Source organism: Oculina patagonica, chromosome 3 (assembly GCF_052425735.1).
Source record: "Oculina patagonica isolate OP01 chromosome 3, crgOcupat, whole genome shotgun sequence".
NCBI lineage: Eukaryota > Metazoa > Cnidaria > Anthozoa > Scleractinia > Oculinidae > Oculina > Oculina patagonica.
The window spans coordinates 25,009,280-25,026,459 of NC_135760.1; the positions used below are offsets into that span (position 1 = coordinate 25,009,280).

Here is a 17,180-nt window from a genome sequence, read left to right on the forward strand (position 1 = left end):
CTCACATACGTTTTCCCGCGCTTCGTGCTGGCTACATGTATTTCCTTCGAGTTTTGATTGGTTCTCTGGATTATCTGTGTCCTTTGAGTGAATACCTTGGTTTTGGTTTTACGACACTTAATCAAAAATCGCTCATTCGATTGCAACCTTAGTAATTCCTCATTTTTTTTAATCACAGATCTTAGAGGAATACAACATGGACCACGTACCAATGAACCTCGTTCTATTCGATGACGCCATCGAGCATCTAACACGTGTCCACCGCGTGATCCGCATGGAAAAAGGCCACGCCCTACTTGTGGGGGTAGGGGGCAGTGGTAAACAGTCCCTTACCAAGTTAGGCGCCTTTTCTGCTGGGTGCGAGGTGTTTGAGATCACACTCACTCGAGGGTATGACGAAAGCTCTTTCAGAGAGGACTTGAAGGGACTTTATTCAAAACTTGGACTGGAAAACAAGAAAATGGTTTTCTTGTTCACAGATGCTCACGTAGCTCAGGAAGGTAAATTGTTTTGGAGTTTTGCAATAGAGCGGTTTTCACTTGAGTGTCGAAAGTAAATTGCGTTTGCTTTGGTTTTGCATTACTACGCTTAGTGATTGGCTAAAAAATCTCGCGCCACTTTCTCAGCCAATCAGGAGTAAAACCAAAACCAATCGTGACTCGCTCGCGCACGTTTTCCCGCGCTTCGTGCCAGCTACATGTACTTGCTTCGAGTTTTGATTGGTTCACTGGATTGTCTGTGTCGTTTGCGATTGGCCAGACTGATAACTTTGGTTCTGGTTTTACGACACTCAATTGAAAACTGCTCTAGTTTTTATTACAAGTCAAGCTAATTTGTATGGTTTAATGTGAAAGTGATGTCATTCTGCATCAAGAAATGTGGTTGAAATTTGAAACAATAGGATTTGCTATACGATCAAAAATGACCCTATATGGCAATTTTGGAACAGTGGCGACAACAGCTCCTAACTTCTCGAGGATAGATTTCCGACTGGGAATTTAAACGATTGGCGAGACCAAAGAAAAGACAAATTTTCCCTGGGGTGTAACGGGAAGCAACTCCAACGATTTGTGGTCAGAAATATTGCAAAGTTTTTAAGGCAATTGAAAAATGTACACTAAGGTTTTACGCAAATACTGCATAAAAGTCGTTCAGCGTGCTGTCTCATCGAGTTGAGTTTTATCTTGTTATTTTAAATCCTTTAAAATAGTCTTGTGCAACAACGACCAATGCAAAACATAAGAAAGTTTTTTGTTGTAACAACGACTTTCTGTTCTTTATGAATGTGTCCGTTGTGAAAGTTTGTGAAGATGTTTGACTGATTGATTCCATTCCCAGGGTTCCTTGAGCTAATCAACAACATGCTGACGTCAGGAATGGTTCCCGCGCTTTTCCCTGATGACGAGAAAGAAGGAATCATTGGCCAGGTAATGATGTGATTGGTTATCGAAAACTCCCATGAATAAATCACAGACATTATCTGTGGTGTAAGGCCTTGGTGAGGGGACTATGAACACATCGACACAGAAGGTTCACCCCCTCATATTCCACGGGGGGTGGGGTGTGTGAATACGAGGGAACTTTACAATCCTTAACCCTTTAACCGGCGGATTTTTTCAGAAAATTTCCGAACCACGTGACCGCGGTCACTATTTTTAATGATAACTAGAAAAGTATTAAAGTTACCCTCCCATAAACTATATATCATTGTAAAGCTTAAGAAATTTGTAAACTATTTACAATAAAAGAACATAAAAAAGGATATACCACATGTGGTATGAGTCATTTGCATTTGTTGGTTCCATTTCACCCTGGGCAAAACATTTTTTTCATCCATGGGCCTAAGCTACAGTATCATTATGTGAGTCAAACACTGCTCCTCTGATTAAAATTTATTTATCAGGGAATAGAAAACTTCAAACAGAACTAAAATATTCCTATCCTAACCCGAGATATTGCATTTTTTGTACTCGCGGTACCAAATCTCTCGGTGGAACAATTTACAAAAAATCACAAAAAAATGAAATGCTTTTAAAAAAGCACATAACAGATGTATGAAGAACTTTACTGTTTTTGTCAATAATGTTACTGCCAGTATTGAAGTTGCCTATGCCACTTCTCCCAGCAATTTCTATCTTTGTTTAGACATAAGGGCTTCCGATCACAGGTAACGCAAACAATAATAGACTTGTATCGATAATTCTTATCAAGATTTCTCATCTGGACTCTCTTGGAGCAAACAACACAGTCCCTCCTTGCATTATTGACTTCAATTTCATGGTATTCCCCATTCAGCCTCTTAGCATCAACTTCAGGCAGTGGTTGAGTTGGTGGGCGACCAGCCTTGCCACGGAATGACCTTCCGGCAATGAGCTGCCGTGCCACTTCCTTACGATAATTTAGGAATTCTGTGTTGTTGGGCTTCAATTTCTTCATGATTATGAAGGAGTCCAGGAGACACACTTCTAGGCCATAGCCAAATAATTTCTTCCAGGCTTTTCTTGATTTTCTGATAGCACTGAATGTCTGCACAATTTGATCAGCCAAATCTACTCCGCCCATATATTTCTGGTAGTCGAGTAGAGCTGGAGGACAATTGATGTCAACATTTCCACCATGAGCTGACTTCCTGCTGATAGTAGCAGGTTGACCATCAAGATCTGGAGGATGAATGGTAGATAATTGATAAACAGGCCTTCGGTCATTCCAAGCTGTTGCCACTAACTGGTTGTGGGCTCTCCACAAATAATCTCCACGATCCATGTTTTTTTGCATTCGAGATGTAATAATCAAATCCTTGGGAAACTCTTTCCTGTTTTGGCGTACAGTTCCACATGCAAGTATTTGCTTGCTGTGTAGTTCAAGGAAGAAATGTGGGTCAGTGTAAAAATTGTCCATGTAAAGATGGTAATATTTACCAGTTTCTGTCACTGTCAGGTCCCGCACCACCCTTCGAGCTAAGTGTTTTTCAGGTTGTTGCCCGTGTTCTTTTCCGAGATAAACTTGGAATCGGTAAACATATCCAGACCTTGCCTCACTCAGGACCCATAATTTGATGCCCCATTTCGTAGGCTTGTTTTTATGTACTGCTTGAAAGCCAACTTTCCCTTGTGGGCTACCATTGTCTCATCGATAGCAATATTCTTTTCAAGTCTGTACTCATCCCTGATGTTTGTGAGAATAATGTTTAGGTAACTTCTTACACGATAAATCTTGTCAAATCCACCAGCACCTCTAGGGATAGTTACTGCATTATCAGCTAAATGAAAATATCTCCATATTTGCAAGAATCTTGTCTGAGACATGACATTGGCAATGCCTTCCTGGTAGATTAGTTTATCCTGACTCCAGTACATTTCGAAGCGAGGAAGTTTGACTATTCCCATCAGAATAATGATCCCGATAAATGCCTCCATTTCATCTCTTGTAACTGGAGCCCATGGTCTTTTGTGCTTGTTAGGGTCAGCTGCCTTTTGCTGCTGATAATACTTGTTGGTCTCTTGCACTAACAGTTCCCATATGTTGTCAGTAAACAACAAATCAAAAAAGTCTCTTTCGCGTGTAGTGTTCACATTTGGAAACCTTCTAGTTGGACCTGGATGTGGCTCTCCAAAGTCAGGGATTTGTGTTGGAGTGTATTGGTCAGACCAATCAATGTGTGGCTCAACTGGGCCTTGACGACGTCTAGGTCGACCAGGTCTCGCTCCTCCCCTTGCAGCTCTTCCTCTTCCCCTTCCCCTTCCCCTTTCTCCTCCAGCTTGTCTTTCTGGCGGAATAGGACTTTTGTCATGGTTATCCGACCCAGGATGTTCTAATTAGATAAACAAAATTGCAATTCCTGAGAAAATGTTTGGACCTTGCTTTGTTTTGAACTCAAAATAGTCAGGAATATGCCTTCAATACATTGCAAAATAGCAGAAAAAATTTACACTCGCCATGTAAACAACCAGGCAAGCATTATTATATTTTACAATGAAAATAAGCTAAAACATGCCCTTCTGGATTACAAGAAAACTCGATCAAATAACATAATCTCTCACTGCAGTCATTTCTGCATTAGAAAGAGTTTGTAAATGCGCTTGAGCTACACATAAAAAATCCTAAACTCAATATCGAAGAGAAAACATACCAGGTTCTTCACTACTTTCACTTTCCGAAGTCATTTCGTCGCTTTCTCTTCCATCACTGTCCACGTGTTCTTGTCCGCCATTGCTTTCGTCTTCTTCCGATAACTCTGCTTCACTTTCATCAGAATAATCGCCGTCGGAATCACCACGAACTACTCTTCTTAACACTTCCGCGGTAGTTAAGTATCTTGACGCCATATTTAAATCCCAGCGCTCGCGAGATGAAGAATAAAATTGCTTTTTACTGTCGAAAAATTTGTCTGAAACGAGTAGAAATTCGCTCAAAATAGCGACTGAAACGTCTTCTGGGTAAGTTTTCGTATTTGGGCCCATGGGGACCATTTTGATGGCGGCAAGAAAGCCCCGACCTTGAGAGTTCACGGATCGTACATATATGTACGATCGCCGGTTAAAGGGTTAAGGCTGGTGTTCACTGAACATAAGCACAAGCATAAGCAAAGTCACTTAAGGAAGACGCCGCACAATCTTCTTCTGCTGTGAGCCTGTACTCACTACGAATAAACATAAGGACAAGAAGAATAAACAAATTTGTTTTCTTGTGTTTATGCTTTTGTTTATTTGTTTTCTTTGAAGTGTTACTTGTTACTTACTCTTTTCTCACTTTCTCTCCCATTACAGGTTCGCGACGAGGCAAACAAAGCCGGAGTACCACCCGCAAGGGAATCCATTTGGCAGTACTTTGTAAACAAGTGCGCTAACAATCTTCATATCGTGTTAGCTATGTCACCTGTGGGAGAGACGCTCCGGACGCGATGCCGTAACTTCCCCGGCCTGGTGAATAACTGCAGTATTGACTGGTTTACGGCCTGGCCACAGCAGGCATTGCACGCTGTCGCCTCAGTATTTCTGGGAGAGAACGTAAGTTAACCTAAGATTGTTTTGCATTCTTGACGTTAGTGCCCTCGATTTCTTGTCTAGCAAGACGAGAGCTTCGGGAAACTCCTTCAAAAATCTTACTATATGGCCTTCACAGCGAAAAGGAGAAAAAGACGGTAATTTGCGCTTGAATACGAACAAAGATTCATCATATGTAGACGTCATTGTTTAAATGGATAGTTTGAGCTTGTTTCCCCTCAGGATTCTGAAGTCACTCGTGCTTAATGTTACCAAGTTAGTTACCTAGTAAGATTTGTCTCAGAAACATTGTTTAAGAAACAGTAATGCTAAAGGAGTGGAAAGGAAAAGCAGTCGCCATTGTCATTTTCCCACTTAAAGCCTTGTTGTGCGCTAAAAGAGTTGCTATTAATGGACCAGTCAAATGCATTTTCATTGTTTTATCCAAACTTTCAGCCTTAGGGTCCAAAGTTGAAGCCTCTTTTTAAACTTATTTTCTCAGGTTGAACATGGTATTTGTGTCGAATCAAACTATAGCATTTTTTAATTCCATCTAGAAATTACAAATGACTTCTCCTGTCTTAACCAGTGAATTTAGAGCGGTTTTCAACTATAAGTGTCAAAAGTAATTTGCGTTTGCTTTGGTTTTGCATTACTACACTCAGTGATTGGTTTAAAAAATCTCGCTGCCACTTTCTCGACCAATCAGAAGTAAAACCAAAGCCAATCGTGACTCACTCGCGCACGTTTTCCCGTGCTTCGCGTCAGCTTCATGTATTTGCTTCGTGTTTTGATTGGTTCACTGGATTGTCAATGTCGTTTCTGATTGGCCAGAGTGTTTACTTTGGTTTTGGTTTTATGCCACTTCATTGAAAACTGCTCTAAGCTCTTGACTATTTTATTTTTCTAGAACGACAAGATTCCTGACGAGCACCGTGAAAACGTGGTCAACCACGTGGTGTATGTGCATCAAACTGTCGGTGTGTTCAGCAAAACATTCCTGCAGAAACTGAGGAGAGTGAATTACACCACACCCAAGAACTACCTGGACTTTATAAACACGTACAACAAACTACTGGAGGAGAAGGACAAGTTCGTCTTGGAGCAAGTAAGATAGTTAACATAGTGTCGTGTTCTAAAGCAGGGGTCTATGCCTCACACAACTTGGTCATACACCCTGGACTCAGGCCATGGACTTTGCGGCAACTTGAACTGGGCTAGTTGGGAAGAAAATTGACCATCCAATACTTTTAAAGTCAACTCCCACTATAACGAACACCTAAGGGACCACAGTTTGATGTCCGTAATAGAGAAAGTCCAAAATAGCAGGAGTGATATTTAGTAATTCTTATTCACAATGTTACGCTGTTATTTGAGTTAGGCATATATACAGTTTTCGAGGAAATGTGAAAGCGGGCATGTTTTGCAAATCTAAAGACAAATTTGTCAAGGGCCTGGAGGATTTAATGTACGTTTTTCAATTCACGTATAATCATCAAGCGTTGTTTCTCGTTTCTTTTAGTGCCATCGTCTCGACGGAGGTCTCAGCAAACTGCTGGCAGCCAGCGAACAACTCAAAGAACTGAACGAAAAACTGGAAATTCAGAAAGTGGCGGTGACGGAGAAGAGCGAGGCGTGCGAGAAACTGCTTACCGAGATCCAGCGCGCTACTGAACAAGCTAACGAGAAGAAGGCTATGGCGGTGGGCAAGAGAGAAGAGATAGCCGAGCAAAACAAGGAGATTGTTGTGGAGAAAGCCGAAGCTGAGGAGGCTCTTGCCATGGCCCTGCCCGCGTTAGAGGAAGCCAAACTGGCTTTACAGGATTTGGACAAGTCTGACGTCACTGAGATCAGGTACTTGAAGGAACTGACGGTTCACACAGACAGCTTAACTGTGAGAAGTGTTACTATTTAAATCAATGTTCGATGATCAAGTAACGTTAATGATATGTGGAAGAACGACTGAACTACTTAGTCGACGGAGGCAGGGACGCCTTAAAAAAGCTATGTAACGGGGATTTCACAGATTTTTGGTCTAAAGTGTTCTGAAATTAGTGGTAGGCAACTTAACCCATGAAAAACATTATCTTTGAACATCTAAAGGAAGATAGAATCTTAATTTGCGGATAGAAATCAAGCTACGACTATAAATATCGATTTTTTTTGAAGACGCGCAGAAACAACTTGAAAAGTTAAGCCTTAATTTTTCAAGTTGCAATCTATTCCATCCGAGCTATCCGCAGCCAAAGACGCTCGTTAATAGCTTTCAGTGCTCTAATATAGCAATTTTTAATAAAAATGGGCTGTTATTTTTAGGTTTCCTGTGACACAAAATAAATTTTGGCTATTCAAAGCCCCATTAAGATAGATTTTGCCCCTGTTTTCCTTTATCCGTGCACAGGATTTCTTTGGAGGTAATGTGTAGGCAAACATTTTCATGGCCTGTGTATTAGTTATGAAACAAAACATTGTTTTGCTATTTGTGATTTATAATGCACTGTTGTAGTTTATTTTAACTAATTTTCAAAGGGTGCCATTGACGTTTTTGGTGTCAAAATAGGTCCCGATTCAAATTAGCCAATCGGAAAATTGTACGAATAATCAAGAAGATTACGGAAAGCTGTACGTCATCTTGTCGTGATAAGGACAAGCTAGGTTACTTAGGAACCCCTCTTGACCCTTCTTGGATTCCTCCCGAATGCGTACTTGTAGTACCTTCGACTAGTTTATTACTCTCATTGATATACAATGTTTCTCTACCCTCTCCTCCCTCAAGGTCGTTCGCCAAACCCCCCCGTGCAGTACAGATGGTGTCAGAGTGTATTGTGGTTATGCGCGGCTATAAGGAAGTGTCGTGGAAACAAGCTAAGGGGATGATGTCAGAAGCTAACTTCCTGAAGAGCTTGACGGAGATGGACGTGGATGGAATTACATCCGCGCAGGTACTGTACATTGATGGCGATCCTTTTCTTCGTTGTGCGAAGTTAAGATTTCCTTTTGGGCTTTCGATAATGAAACACAAGGAAACGATGTCAATACCATTCTCTAACCGCAATCTTACAATGACAGCTAGGATAGGAGACTTGTTTGAATTAGAAAACACTGACAACAATCATTGAGAAAATTGCCTGTTTTTCTAACTTGTTAAACAGATGGAGTCTTCGACTTCAACTTTCTTTAAATATAATCCTAAAAACTCTCTGAAATAAAACTAAAGGACCACCGAAAATAGCAAGAGCTAATCTAGATTTGAAAAATGCAGTTTACTTCATTGTTTAGTAGTCGATAATAGAACACGAGTGATTCAAATTTCACAGCAAATAAAAAAAAAAAGCAGTAGAACCTTTGGCTGCCAGGCTGAAAAATAGATGTAAATAAAAGAAACAAAAGTACTGAATTACCTAAGAAAGAATTAAATTAACATTTTTTCCTGGGACAATCACAGGACATTCATGAAACTTTGAGGGCAATATTACGCTCTGCATATATTTCCATTGTTTTCTCTCTATATATTTTTACCTCCTTTTTTAAATGTTGCCTCATCTTTTCAGGTGCGTCGCTGCCGTGACATGCTGAAGGAAATGAACATCACTGTGGAAGAGATGAGGGAAGTTAGCAAGGCTGGAGCTGGGTTACTCAAGTTCGTTGTGGCTGTGCTGGGGTACTGCTCTGTGGCCAGAGAAATTAAACCCAAGAGGGAGAAGGTATGTGAACAGTGTTCTAAGTAATTCACAAAAATTAATTTTGTTGGAAAAATAAATGTAATCATTCAAATAAACTAAGATTGAAATTTCTTGTATCAAGGCGGCTAAAAAGAAATGCAGAAATACGGCACATTCTACGATAGTTCAGACACCGTAGGTTTGCAATCCTTTTAGGATCAGCGTCTCTTTCAATAATTACGACTGTTACTTTTATTTAATAATCATTACTAAAATAGATCTTTCACTTTATTAACGCAAGTTCGAGTCAATGGACGCGAATTTGTATGAAATATTTATGCTAAATGGAGCCTTTACGTATCCGGGAAGGCCCATGGGTTTGATTCCCGTACGGGGACTCAGATTTTTTCTTTAAGTCCCATGCTCGTGTCATGTTGAACACTTCATCTTCATTAGATACAAAGTTGCCTAATGTTGCCTGTAACATTACCTTAAGCGATTCTAAACGTTCAATCTTGGACAAAACTTGTTGAGAAAAACACGAGTTTCGCGCACATTATATTCCTTTTTGAATGCCAAACTAAAAACGTTTCCTTATTCCTATTTATTCCTGCCTTTCCTCCTGTTCAATGTTGTTTCAGCAGATTGCTTCTGTACATCAGGTTGAAAACAACATTGTGCTAGGAGTGGGGAGGGGAGGGGGGGGGGAAGGGAGAGAAAGGCAGCGCACTTTTAAAGGGACTGTGTCAAAGGGATTTCGCAGTTTTTTTGGTCTAAACTGTTCTGAAATAAGTGCTAGGCAACTTTAGCCATGAAAAAATCGTCTTTGAACATTTAACGGAAGATACAACCTTTGTTTGGGATAGAAATCAAACTTCGGCTATAAATATCGATTTTTTTTGAAGGCGCGCGAAAAAAACTCGAAAACGTTGGCTAATATTATCAAATTGCAATCCATTTCCATCCGAGCCATCCGCAGCCAAACGCGCTTTTAAACAGTTTTGCAGCGCTAAAATAGCAATTGTTAATAAAAATAGACCATTATTTTTAGGTTTCCTATGACACAAATATAAATTTGGGCTGTTCAAAAATCTGCTAAAATCCGTGACATAGTCCTTTAATAACTTCAAGTATGTTGGGAAAAGCTAAGAGTCTCAATAGTTCTCTGTAGGATTGTCGTTCGTGTTTAAGAGGTGAAATTACTGCAATAGCTGTTGTTTTGTAAGTGTTATGTCGAGTCGCTTTGTCTTTGCCTATGTTCCCAGTCTGATTGACTGTGTGTTTTCACTCAAGGTCGCCAGACTGGAGAGAAATTACCATCTGAGTAAGCGTGAACTTGAAAAGATTGAGAAAGAAGTGAAAGCTTTGGACGAAGAGCTCAAGAATCTCAGCGACAAGTACGATGCCGCCATGAGAGAGCGGGCCAGTCTGCAGGAAGAGGCAGAGATTATGGAACGACGACTGATAGCAGCTGATAAGCTCATCTCTGGTCTGGGATCTGAGAAAATAAGGTTAAACCAGCATAGAATTTAGTAGCAAAGGAGCTAAATTTGATATGTCCTTTTGTTATATGGCTGCGAATCCTTAGCCTCTGTACACTACCAAATTTATCCGTTTGACTGATTAAATAGATGTTGGCCATTTTTAACATTTTCCCCTCTAGAACCTCTTTAATCCAGAAGGAATGTTAAAATTGGAACGCAAACTGCGGTCGCAACTCAAAATGCAAAACCTTCAAAACTGTCTTAACATTTTTTTGGGTACCACAAGGCTTTTGTCTTTGTATCGAGGCTCGCTGTACTAGTGAAAAGGGTTTATAGTGAATGCCGTTCCGAAATGATCGATTCCACAAAGTTTGTTAGTGGTATACGATTTGTTATATACCGTAGAAAATCACTCCGGCACTGCCTTTAGATAAGTTTGGTTCTTCAAGTTTTGTTCTGTAAGGGCTGCTTTGCAACGGAAAGAACAGTTTTGAGCGCAAATTTTCCTGAGCGAACGGTAAAAAAAGTTTATTATTCTTCCCAGATGGACCGAAGACCTTGAAGAACTGAAACGTCAGCGAGTCCGTCTGTTGGGCGACTGTCTCCTGGCCTCCGCCTTCCTCAGCTACCTGGGCGCCTTCACCTGGGACTTCAGACGGGACATGCTCCGGGGGGAGTGGGAGAAAGACGTCGTCAACAGGAACATCCCGTTAAGTCAGCCTTTCAAGCTGGACACCTTCCTTACTAATGACGTGGAGATCAGTCGATGGACCTCTGAGGGGCTCCCCCCGGATGAGCTGTCAATCGAGAATGGTATCTTGACTACGCAGGCCAGTCGGTATCCATTGTGTATTGACCCACAACAGCAGGCGCTCAACTGGGTCAAGAAGAAAGAAGAAAAGAACAATTTGAAGGTGTGGTTTTCGTGTGCTTTTGTGTAAACAAATCATTCCTACCTACTATCGGGGGAGTACGTACGTTTTCAATCGGAAACTTTAATCGATCCTGCAGTTTGAGTCAGCGAAGTTGCGAAGTAGAGTGACCGACCCTCAGGACAATTAGTAGTATAGCAGCTCTCGTAAATCTTGTAATTCTACTGGTCCTCTAGTGTAGCAGTTGCTATTGTTTTTGTGGCTAGGGGCATTGTTCATGTTGTTTGCTCGTGAATGTTCGTGAATGCTCGTTTAAGATTCGGTAACTCTTCGGGTGTTTTTACGATGATTGACTAACAACGTCACTTGCTATCCCTGACGGTCTGCCCAAGAAAAAAATATTTTATCGCTTCAGGCCGGGCCAGTAAACACTTTAGTAAAAGAAACATTTGTAAAGATCTATTTATTTGAAGTGATATTGTAAGTGGTTTCCTTTTAAGAAAAGGAGGAAACACGATATATAATAACTGTCAACTATAATTTCTATTTCTTGCATTTCAAGGTTGTGACCTTCAATGATCCAGATTTTCTGAAGCAGCTTGAGCTGGCTATTAAATATGGCTTCCCCATCCTGTTTAAAGACGTGGATGAGTACATTGATCCTGTAATCGATAACGTGCTGGACAAGAACATCAAAGGTATGAACAACGGGGAAAAAGGAAAAAATGGTCCGAAGGAAACAAACAACTTTATCCGTCGATTACCAACATCGACGTATCTTTATGTCGCTACCCTGCCGTGAAAACTTTTGGTGTTCTCGTGTTTTGTTTTTGACTTATAAGAATTCGAAAGAGCGGTCATCGGATTGAACAAATAGACGCTTGAAGAATGAAATTTCATTTTATAGCAAACGGTTCGTTTAAAGTTCTTGTGTTCTGGGAGTTGACTGAGCACCCTTATTCAAGCCCTCGCGAGTAAGATGTCCGAAAGACGAGTCGAAAAATTCCAAACTGATGACGTAGCATCATAGGGAACAGTGTGGTTTCTCTGATTGGCTGTAACTCGCGCGCCAAAAGTCGTAACTAAGCAACAACAGATCAGAGACACTACGTTTATTGGGGCCACGCAAACAGTCTGAAATTTGTGTACTGTTCAATCTCTGGGATGCCTTTCACGCGGAGAGGGGGTGTGGGAGACAGATTTTTTCTCAGACTGAATCTAATAGTGCTCTGCTTTTGTTTTAATTTTTCTCTTCCCTAGGGGAGCCGGGTCGGGAGTTCGTTGTGCTGGGAGACAAGGAAGTGGATTATGACCCCAGTTTCCGTCTGTACCTGAACACAAAGCTGTCAAACCCTAAGTACACGCCGACTCACTTTAGCCGCTGTATGGTGGTGAACTACACTGTGACTATGAAGGGACTTGAAGACCAGCTGCTGAGTGTGATTGTAGGATTTGAGAGGAAAGAGCTTGAGGAACAGCGAGAGAGACTCATTCAAGAAACCAGGTTGGGAAAATAGACACTAATTTATCTTTGATTTCCACGTGGCTTAACTATGAGCTCCCCAATAGAAACAAAATAAACGAAACTTTTTTCACAAATAAAGTCTAACCAAAAGTCGAAACAGCTGAAATAAATGAATAAAGTTAATTGTTTGCCATTACAACATTCAAATGTTGTGTAGTTTCAGAACTTTATCCACCCTTGAAGTTTTAAAGTCATCGTCTTTTGGATATAACTATAACAAGACACGGTGACTCTCCTTTTCCTAAGAAAGCGAAAAAAAGTTGTTTTCCAACAAGAGAGAAAAACCGCAAAACATCATCATGCCCTTTACAATTTTAAAAAAACCAATCGGTTTTCGTTGTGCTCAAAATCTGAATCCCTCCTTCAGTATCAAAACATTTTTAAGCAAAAGGGTGGGGAGAGTTGAGAAACTCGTCAACAAGAGGATATAATTGCTTTGATGTACGAACAAATTCTTAGAAAAAAGACCACAATATGTTTAGTTTTGTTTGAATTGAACGTAGTTGTGCTCACTATTAAGGTAGTTCTCTCAAGTTGTCCTTGTGCGCACGTACCAATGATGTAAGACAATGTAACATTTTCTTTCAGTGATAACAAACGACTGCTGAAGGATCTCGAGGACACACTTCTTCGTGAGCTGGCCACTTCTCAGGGTAACATGTTGGATAATGTTGAACTGGTGCAAACTCTGGAAGACACCAAGTCCAAAGCTGTCGAGGTTAATAGCCTTTCTATCTTTAACCCATTTGCAGCTGCTTAATACATTTTTGATTGGCCGTATTAATTAAAGTGGATTGTACACTTTTAGCCTGTTTCGTACAAGTTTGTAGATGATAACCCAAGCCAATATTTATTGGTAAAGTAAACACTTTTTCGGTCGTAATCAATTTTTCGGTCGTAATCTCGTCCTTTACATCCAGCCAAAAACACATCTAATATGTGATATAACTGTTTCTTCAGGTCGCAGAGAAGCTGAAGCTTGGAGCCAAAACAGCAATTGATATCGACAAGCTCCGCGATGGTTACAGGCCAGCGGCTAAGCTCGGAGCCGTTTTGTTCTTCGTGTTATCGGAGATGTCAGCAGTGAACTCCATGTACCAGTACTCCCTCGCATCATACCTGCAAGTGTTTGACTTGTCTTTGAGAAAGAGTTTACCAGACTCCATTCTACCAAAACGACTCAAGAACATAATGGACACTCTTACTATGAACGTGTACAACTACGCTTGTACTGGTAAGGATAAACATAAGAACAGTTTCCCATGACTCTGAAAAGTAACTGTACCTTATCCCAGGCTGTTTATAGTGATTGGTCCGAGCGTGACACAGTGGAAACATGGTCACTTTTTCAATATCTTTTCAATTATTTCAATTTCATTATTCATTCCTTTAATAACGTTTTTTTTAATTAGACAACTGTACATAGAAGTCAGCACACTCTTTTGACGAAAAGTTCAACTATTTTCCTTTGCTATTGGAATCACTGCGACGATCTCACTCTCACTCCGGCTGTCACACACTCTCACTCCCTCACGGGAAGACTCACATGACCCGCCCCTGTGTGCCAGCGGGCGCGCGGAGTCCGGTCGTCCGGGCCTCGGCCCGAATCACTGGACGATCTCACTCCAACTCCGAGGTCCAACACTCCCCCCCCGGGGACTCACTGACCGCCCGTGTGGCCAAGCTAGTGAGAGCCGCACCGGCGGGAGGTCACGGGTCGATCCGTGAGCCTGTCAGGCCACCATGCGGCCGGACGATCATCCCCAACTCCCGAGATCACAACTACTCACACCCCCACGGGAAAATGAACCACATGACCCGCCCCTGTGCCAGCAGGGGAGCGCACGCGGAGCGGACCGGCCGCAGCCACCAGCAGACCGCGACGACCCCCAACCCGCAGGTCACCCCACCCCCACGGGAAGAACCACGACCGCCCCAAGTGTGGCCAAAGCTCAGTGGAGAGCACGCACCGGAACGCGGAGGTCACGGGCGTCCGTTGAAGCCTGACAGGCCATCCAATTGCTATGGAATTCACGCGACGATCATTTATCACTCTCATATTTTTAGTATATCCTAGCATGTGTGGTGCCTTGGACTGGAAATTTGTTCATTTTTGTCAAGATTCATTACTTACTGTAATTACTGAAGTGTTTTCTGGAATCGCATGCTTACAATTTCAATTCTTTTTCAAGAAAACTAGCTATTCCTCGGCGTTTGATCTCGTTTTTTTTTTCACTTCATTAACAGAAAAGTAAAGCAAAGCATGCTGACGTTTTAGCGAAAAAAGTATTTTAAATCTCTTAATTGCGAGGCAAAATGCAAGGAAGTTTTGTTTGCAATGGCGTTTTGCTTTGACTTTTCTGTAGCTTCCTAAATACTGAAATGTTGTTTGAATTTTTAGGCCTGTTTGAACGCCACAAGCTCCTGTTCTCTTTCCAAATGACCATCAAGATCATGGAGGCAGACGGCAAGCTCAACCCCGAGGAGCTCGATTTCTTCCTAAAGGGGAACATCTCTTTAGAGAAGAGTTCTCGCTCTAAACCATTCCCCTGGCTGCCAGACCAAGGCTGGGAAGATATACAAAGACTGATGACTGTGACACCAGAGGCATTCAGTTCACTGTCTGATGACATAGAAAGAAATGGCAACGACTGGAAAGAGGTAAGACCTTCAAAATACAACACTTTGAAGCACTTTTCTTTCTAAAGCCCCGGCTGAATACATTTCCTTCCAACATCATGTTGGAAGAACATTGCATTTGAATGGTTTCCCATGTTTGATTTAGATCAAACATTTTCATCCAACATTTTGCTTTACGCGCAAATGTTTGATCGTTTAGCCAGCTCAGCAAACAAAGCAAGCACAAGCGGAAAAAACTAACCAATCAGAAATCGAATCTATGCGACGTTTTAGCGTTAACACGCACAAAGCGTTGTGTGGGCTCACTTTCGATGTTTAAACGAATATTGTTTGGTCGTTTAGCCACTCCATGTTGTGTGCTACAAACACGACGTTGAACGAAAATGTTTGATCGTTTAGCTGGGACTTAAGGGTATGTTGGCAGACATTCGCATGTCGTGTGTTTTACTATCCTTCCCTCAACAAATGTGTTAGCATTCATTTGCTGTGGACATTGCAGTTGCACAACATTAAAAATGAGCCAGTGGTTTGGGGGAGGGGAGGGGGTGGGGGAGTGGAGAAAGAGAATCTTTCCCAGACTCATTTAAAGGAAAAGAAGAGAGGGAAAAGTATCACTTTGTCGAATTTAATTTTCTTCGAAATGTCTCGACTACTTTTGCCAGCAATTGTTCAATGTAGCTTATTTTGTCGAGCGGCGTTTAGTCTACGAATGTTAAAAGGGAACTATTGTGTATTTTAGGTTTGATTTTTGAGAGGATTAAAAGCGTACATAGATCACAGACACCCGTTATGTTAGTCAGGAAAATTAAAATTTCTATCTTTGGAACTGTATTAAAAGTTTTGAATCGTCACTCATTAATTTCTTTTCAGTGGAGTGACCACGACTCGCCAGAATCCGCGCCTTTCCCTGGCCGTTACGAAGAGAAGCTGACAGACTTCCAACGCCTTCTCCTCCTGCGCTGTTTCCGTGTGGACAGGGTGTACTTGGCTATCACGAATTTCGTGACAGGAAGAATGAGCGAGAAGTACGTAACGCCACCCGTAATCAGTTTTGAGGCGATATTCGAGCAGTCCAACCCGTTCTCGCCAATCATCTTCATTCTTAGTCCCGGCTCGGATCCTGCTAGTGATTTGATGAAGCTTGCTGAGAGATCAGGGTTTGGTGGAAACAAGCTGAAGTTTCTTGCTATGGGACAGGGACAAGAAAAGGTAACTATTCCTCTGAAATAATTTTAAGGTGTACTGTAGGTGCGGATGTCAAATTTCTGCGAATTCAAAGTAGGGAATCAAAAGACGCGCCAAATACCGGTGATGTATATGTTGCAGGTTAAATCCGCTTTCAGGTTAAATCTGCTTCAACCTGAAGATAACACTTTTCCAATGACATAAAATAACTTGATTTCATTACAGGGAAGTCCAATAGATTGTTATCTTTAGGTTGATACAAATTAAACTTAGCTGGAATCGGATTTAACCTGAAAACCGATTTAACCTACAACATATACACTATGGAGTTTCAGAATCAGTATACAGTTTTGGGCACAGTTATACTTTTTAACTTAACTGGCCAAAGAATACCAAAATAAGATAATTTATTTTATTTAGAAGAAGGGGAGTCGATAGCTAGCAGGTGCGATTGAAACCAACAGAAAGAATTTAGTGGAGAATTTTTTAAACAGGGTTGCCACAGGTCAGGAAATGGTCAGGGAAAAACAAAATTCTTCAAGGTCAGGGAAAAGTCAGGGTACTTTATTTTGAGTCAGGGAAAATTTACATATTGAAGAAAAGTCAGGGAAAACTTATGTCTGTGGCAACCATGTTAAAACCAATCGCAAGCTTTAGTACTTCGCTATGAGTCGGCAATGGCGGACGGAGAACTGACTGGAGACGAGTGTTACACAAGCGACGAGCGTGACAAATATGTAACACTATTCGGCATTGTTTGGCTGTCTTCGGGACTGTGATTTACGGACGGCAGCTTGAACGCCAACGTGACCAATGTAATAAATTTAAAC

The 17,180-nt window shown here is 41.4% G+C and overlaps 1 protein-coding gene across 1 annotated transcript in view; it reads left to right on the forward strand.

Annotated features, from left to right (window-relative positions):
* Window positions 1-17,180, forward strand: part of LOC144647201 (dynein axonemal heavy chain 10-like) — a 111,276-nt gene that overhangs the window by 86,248 nt on the left and 7,848 nt on the right. The window contains 15 exon segments of the mRNA XM_078506967.1: window positions 179-500; window positions 1,339-1,427; window positions 4,767-5,006; window positions 5,893-6,090; window positions 6,505-6,836; window positions 7,759-7,924; window positions 8,534-8,686; window positions 9,938-10,155; window positions 10,673-11,042; window positions 11,563-11,698; window positions 12,261-12,504; window positions 13,114-13,243; window positions 13,486-13,759; window positions 14,927-15,186; window positions 16,036-16,374. Coding sequence (XP_078363093.1) covers window positions 179-500; window positions 1,339-1,427; window positions 4,767-5,006; window positions 5,893-6,090; window positions 6,505-6,836; window positions 7,759-7,924; window positions 8,534-8,686; window positions 9,938-10,155; window positions 10,673-11,042; window positions 11,563-11,698; window positions 12,261-12,504; window positions 13,114-13,243; window positions 13,486-13,759; window positions 14,927-15,186; window positions 16,036-16,374 — 3,471 coding nt within the window.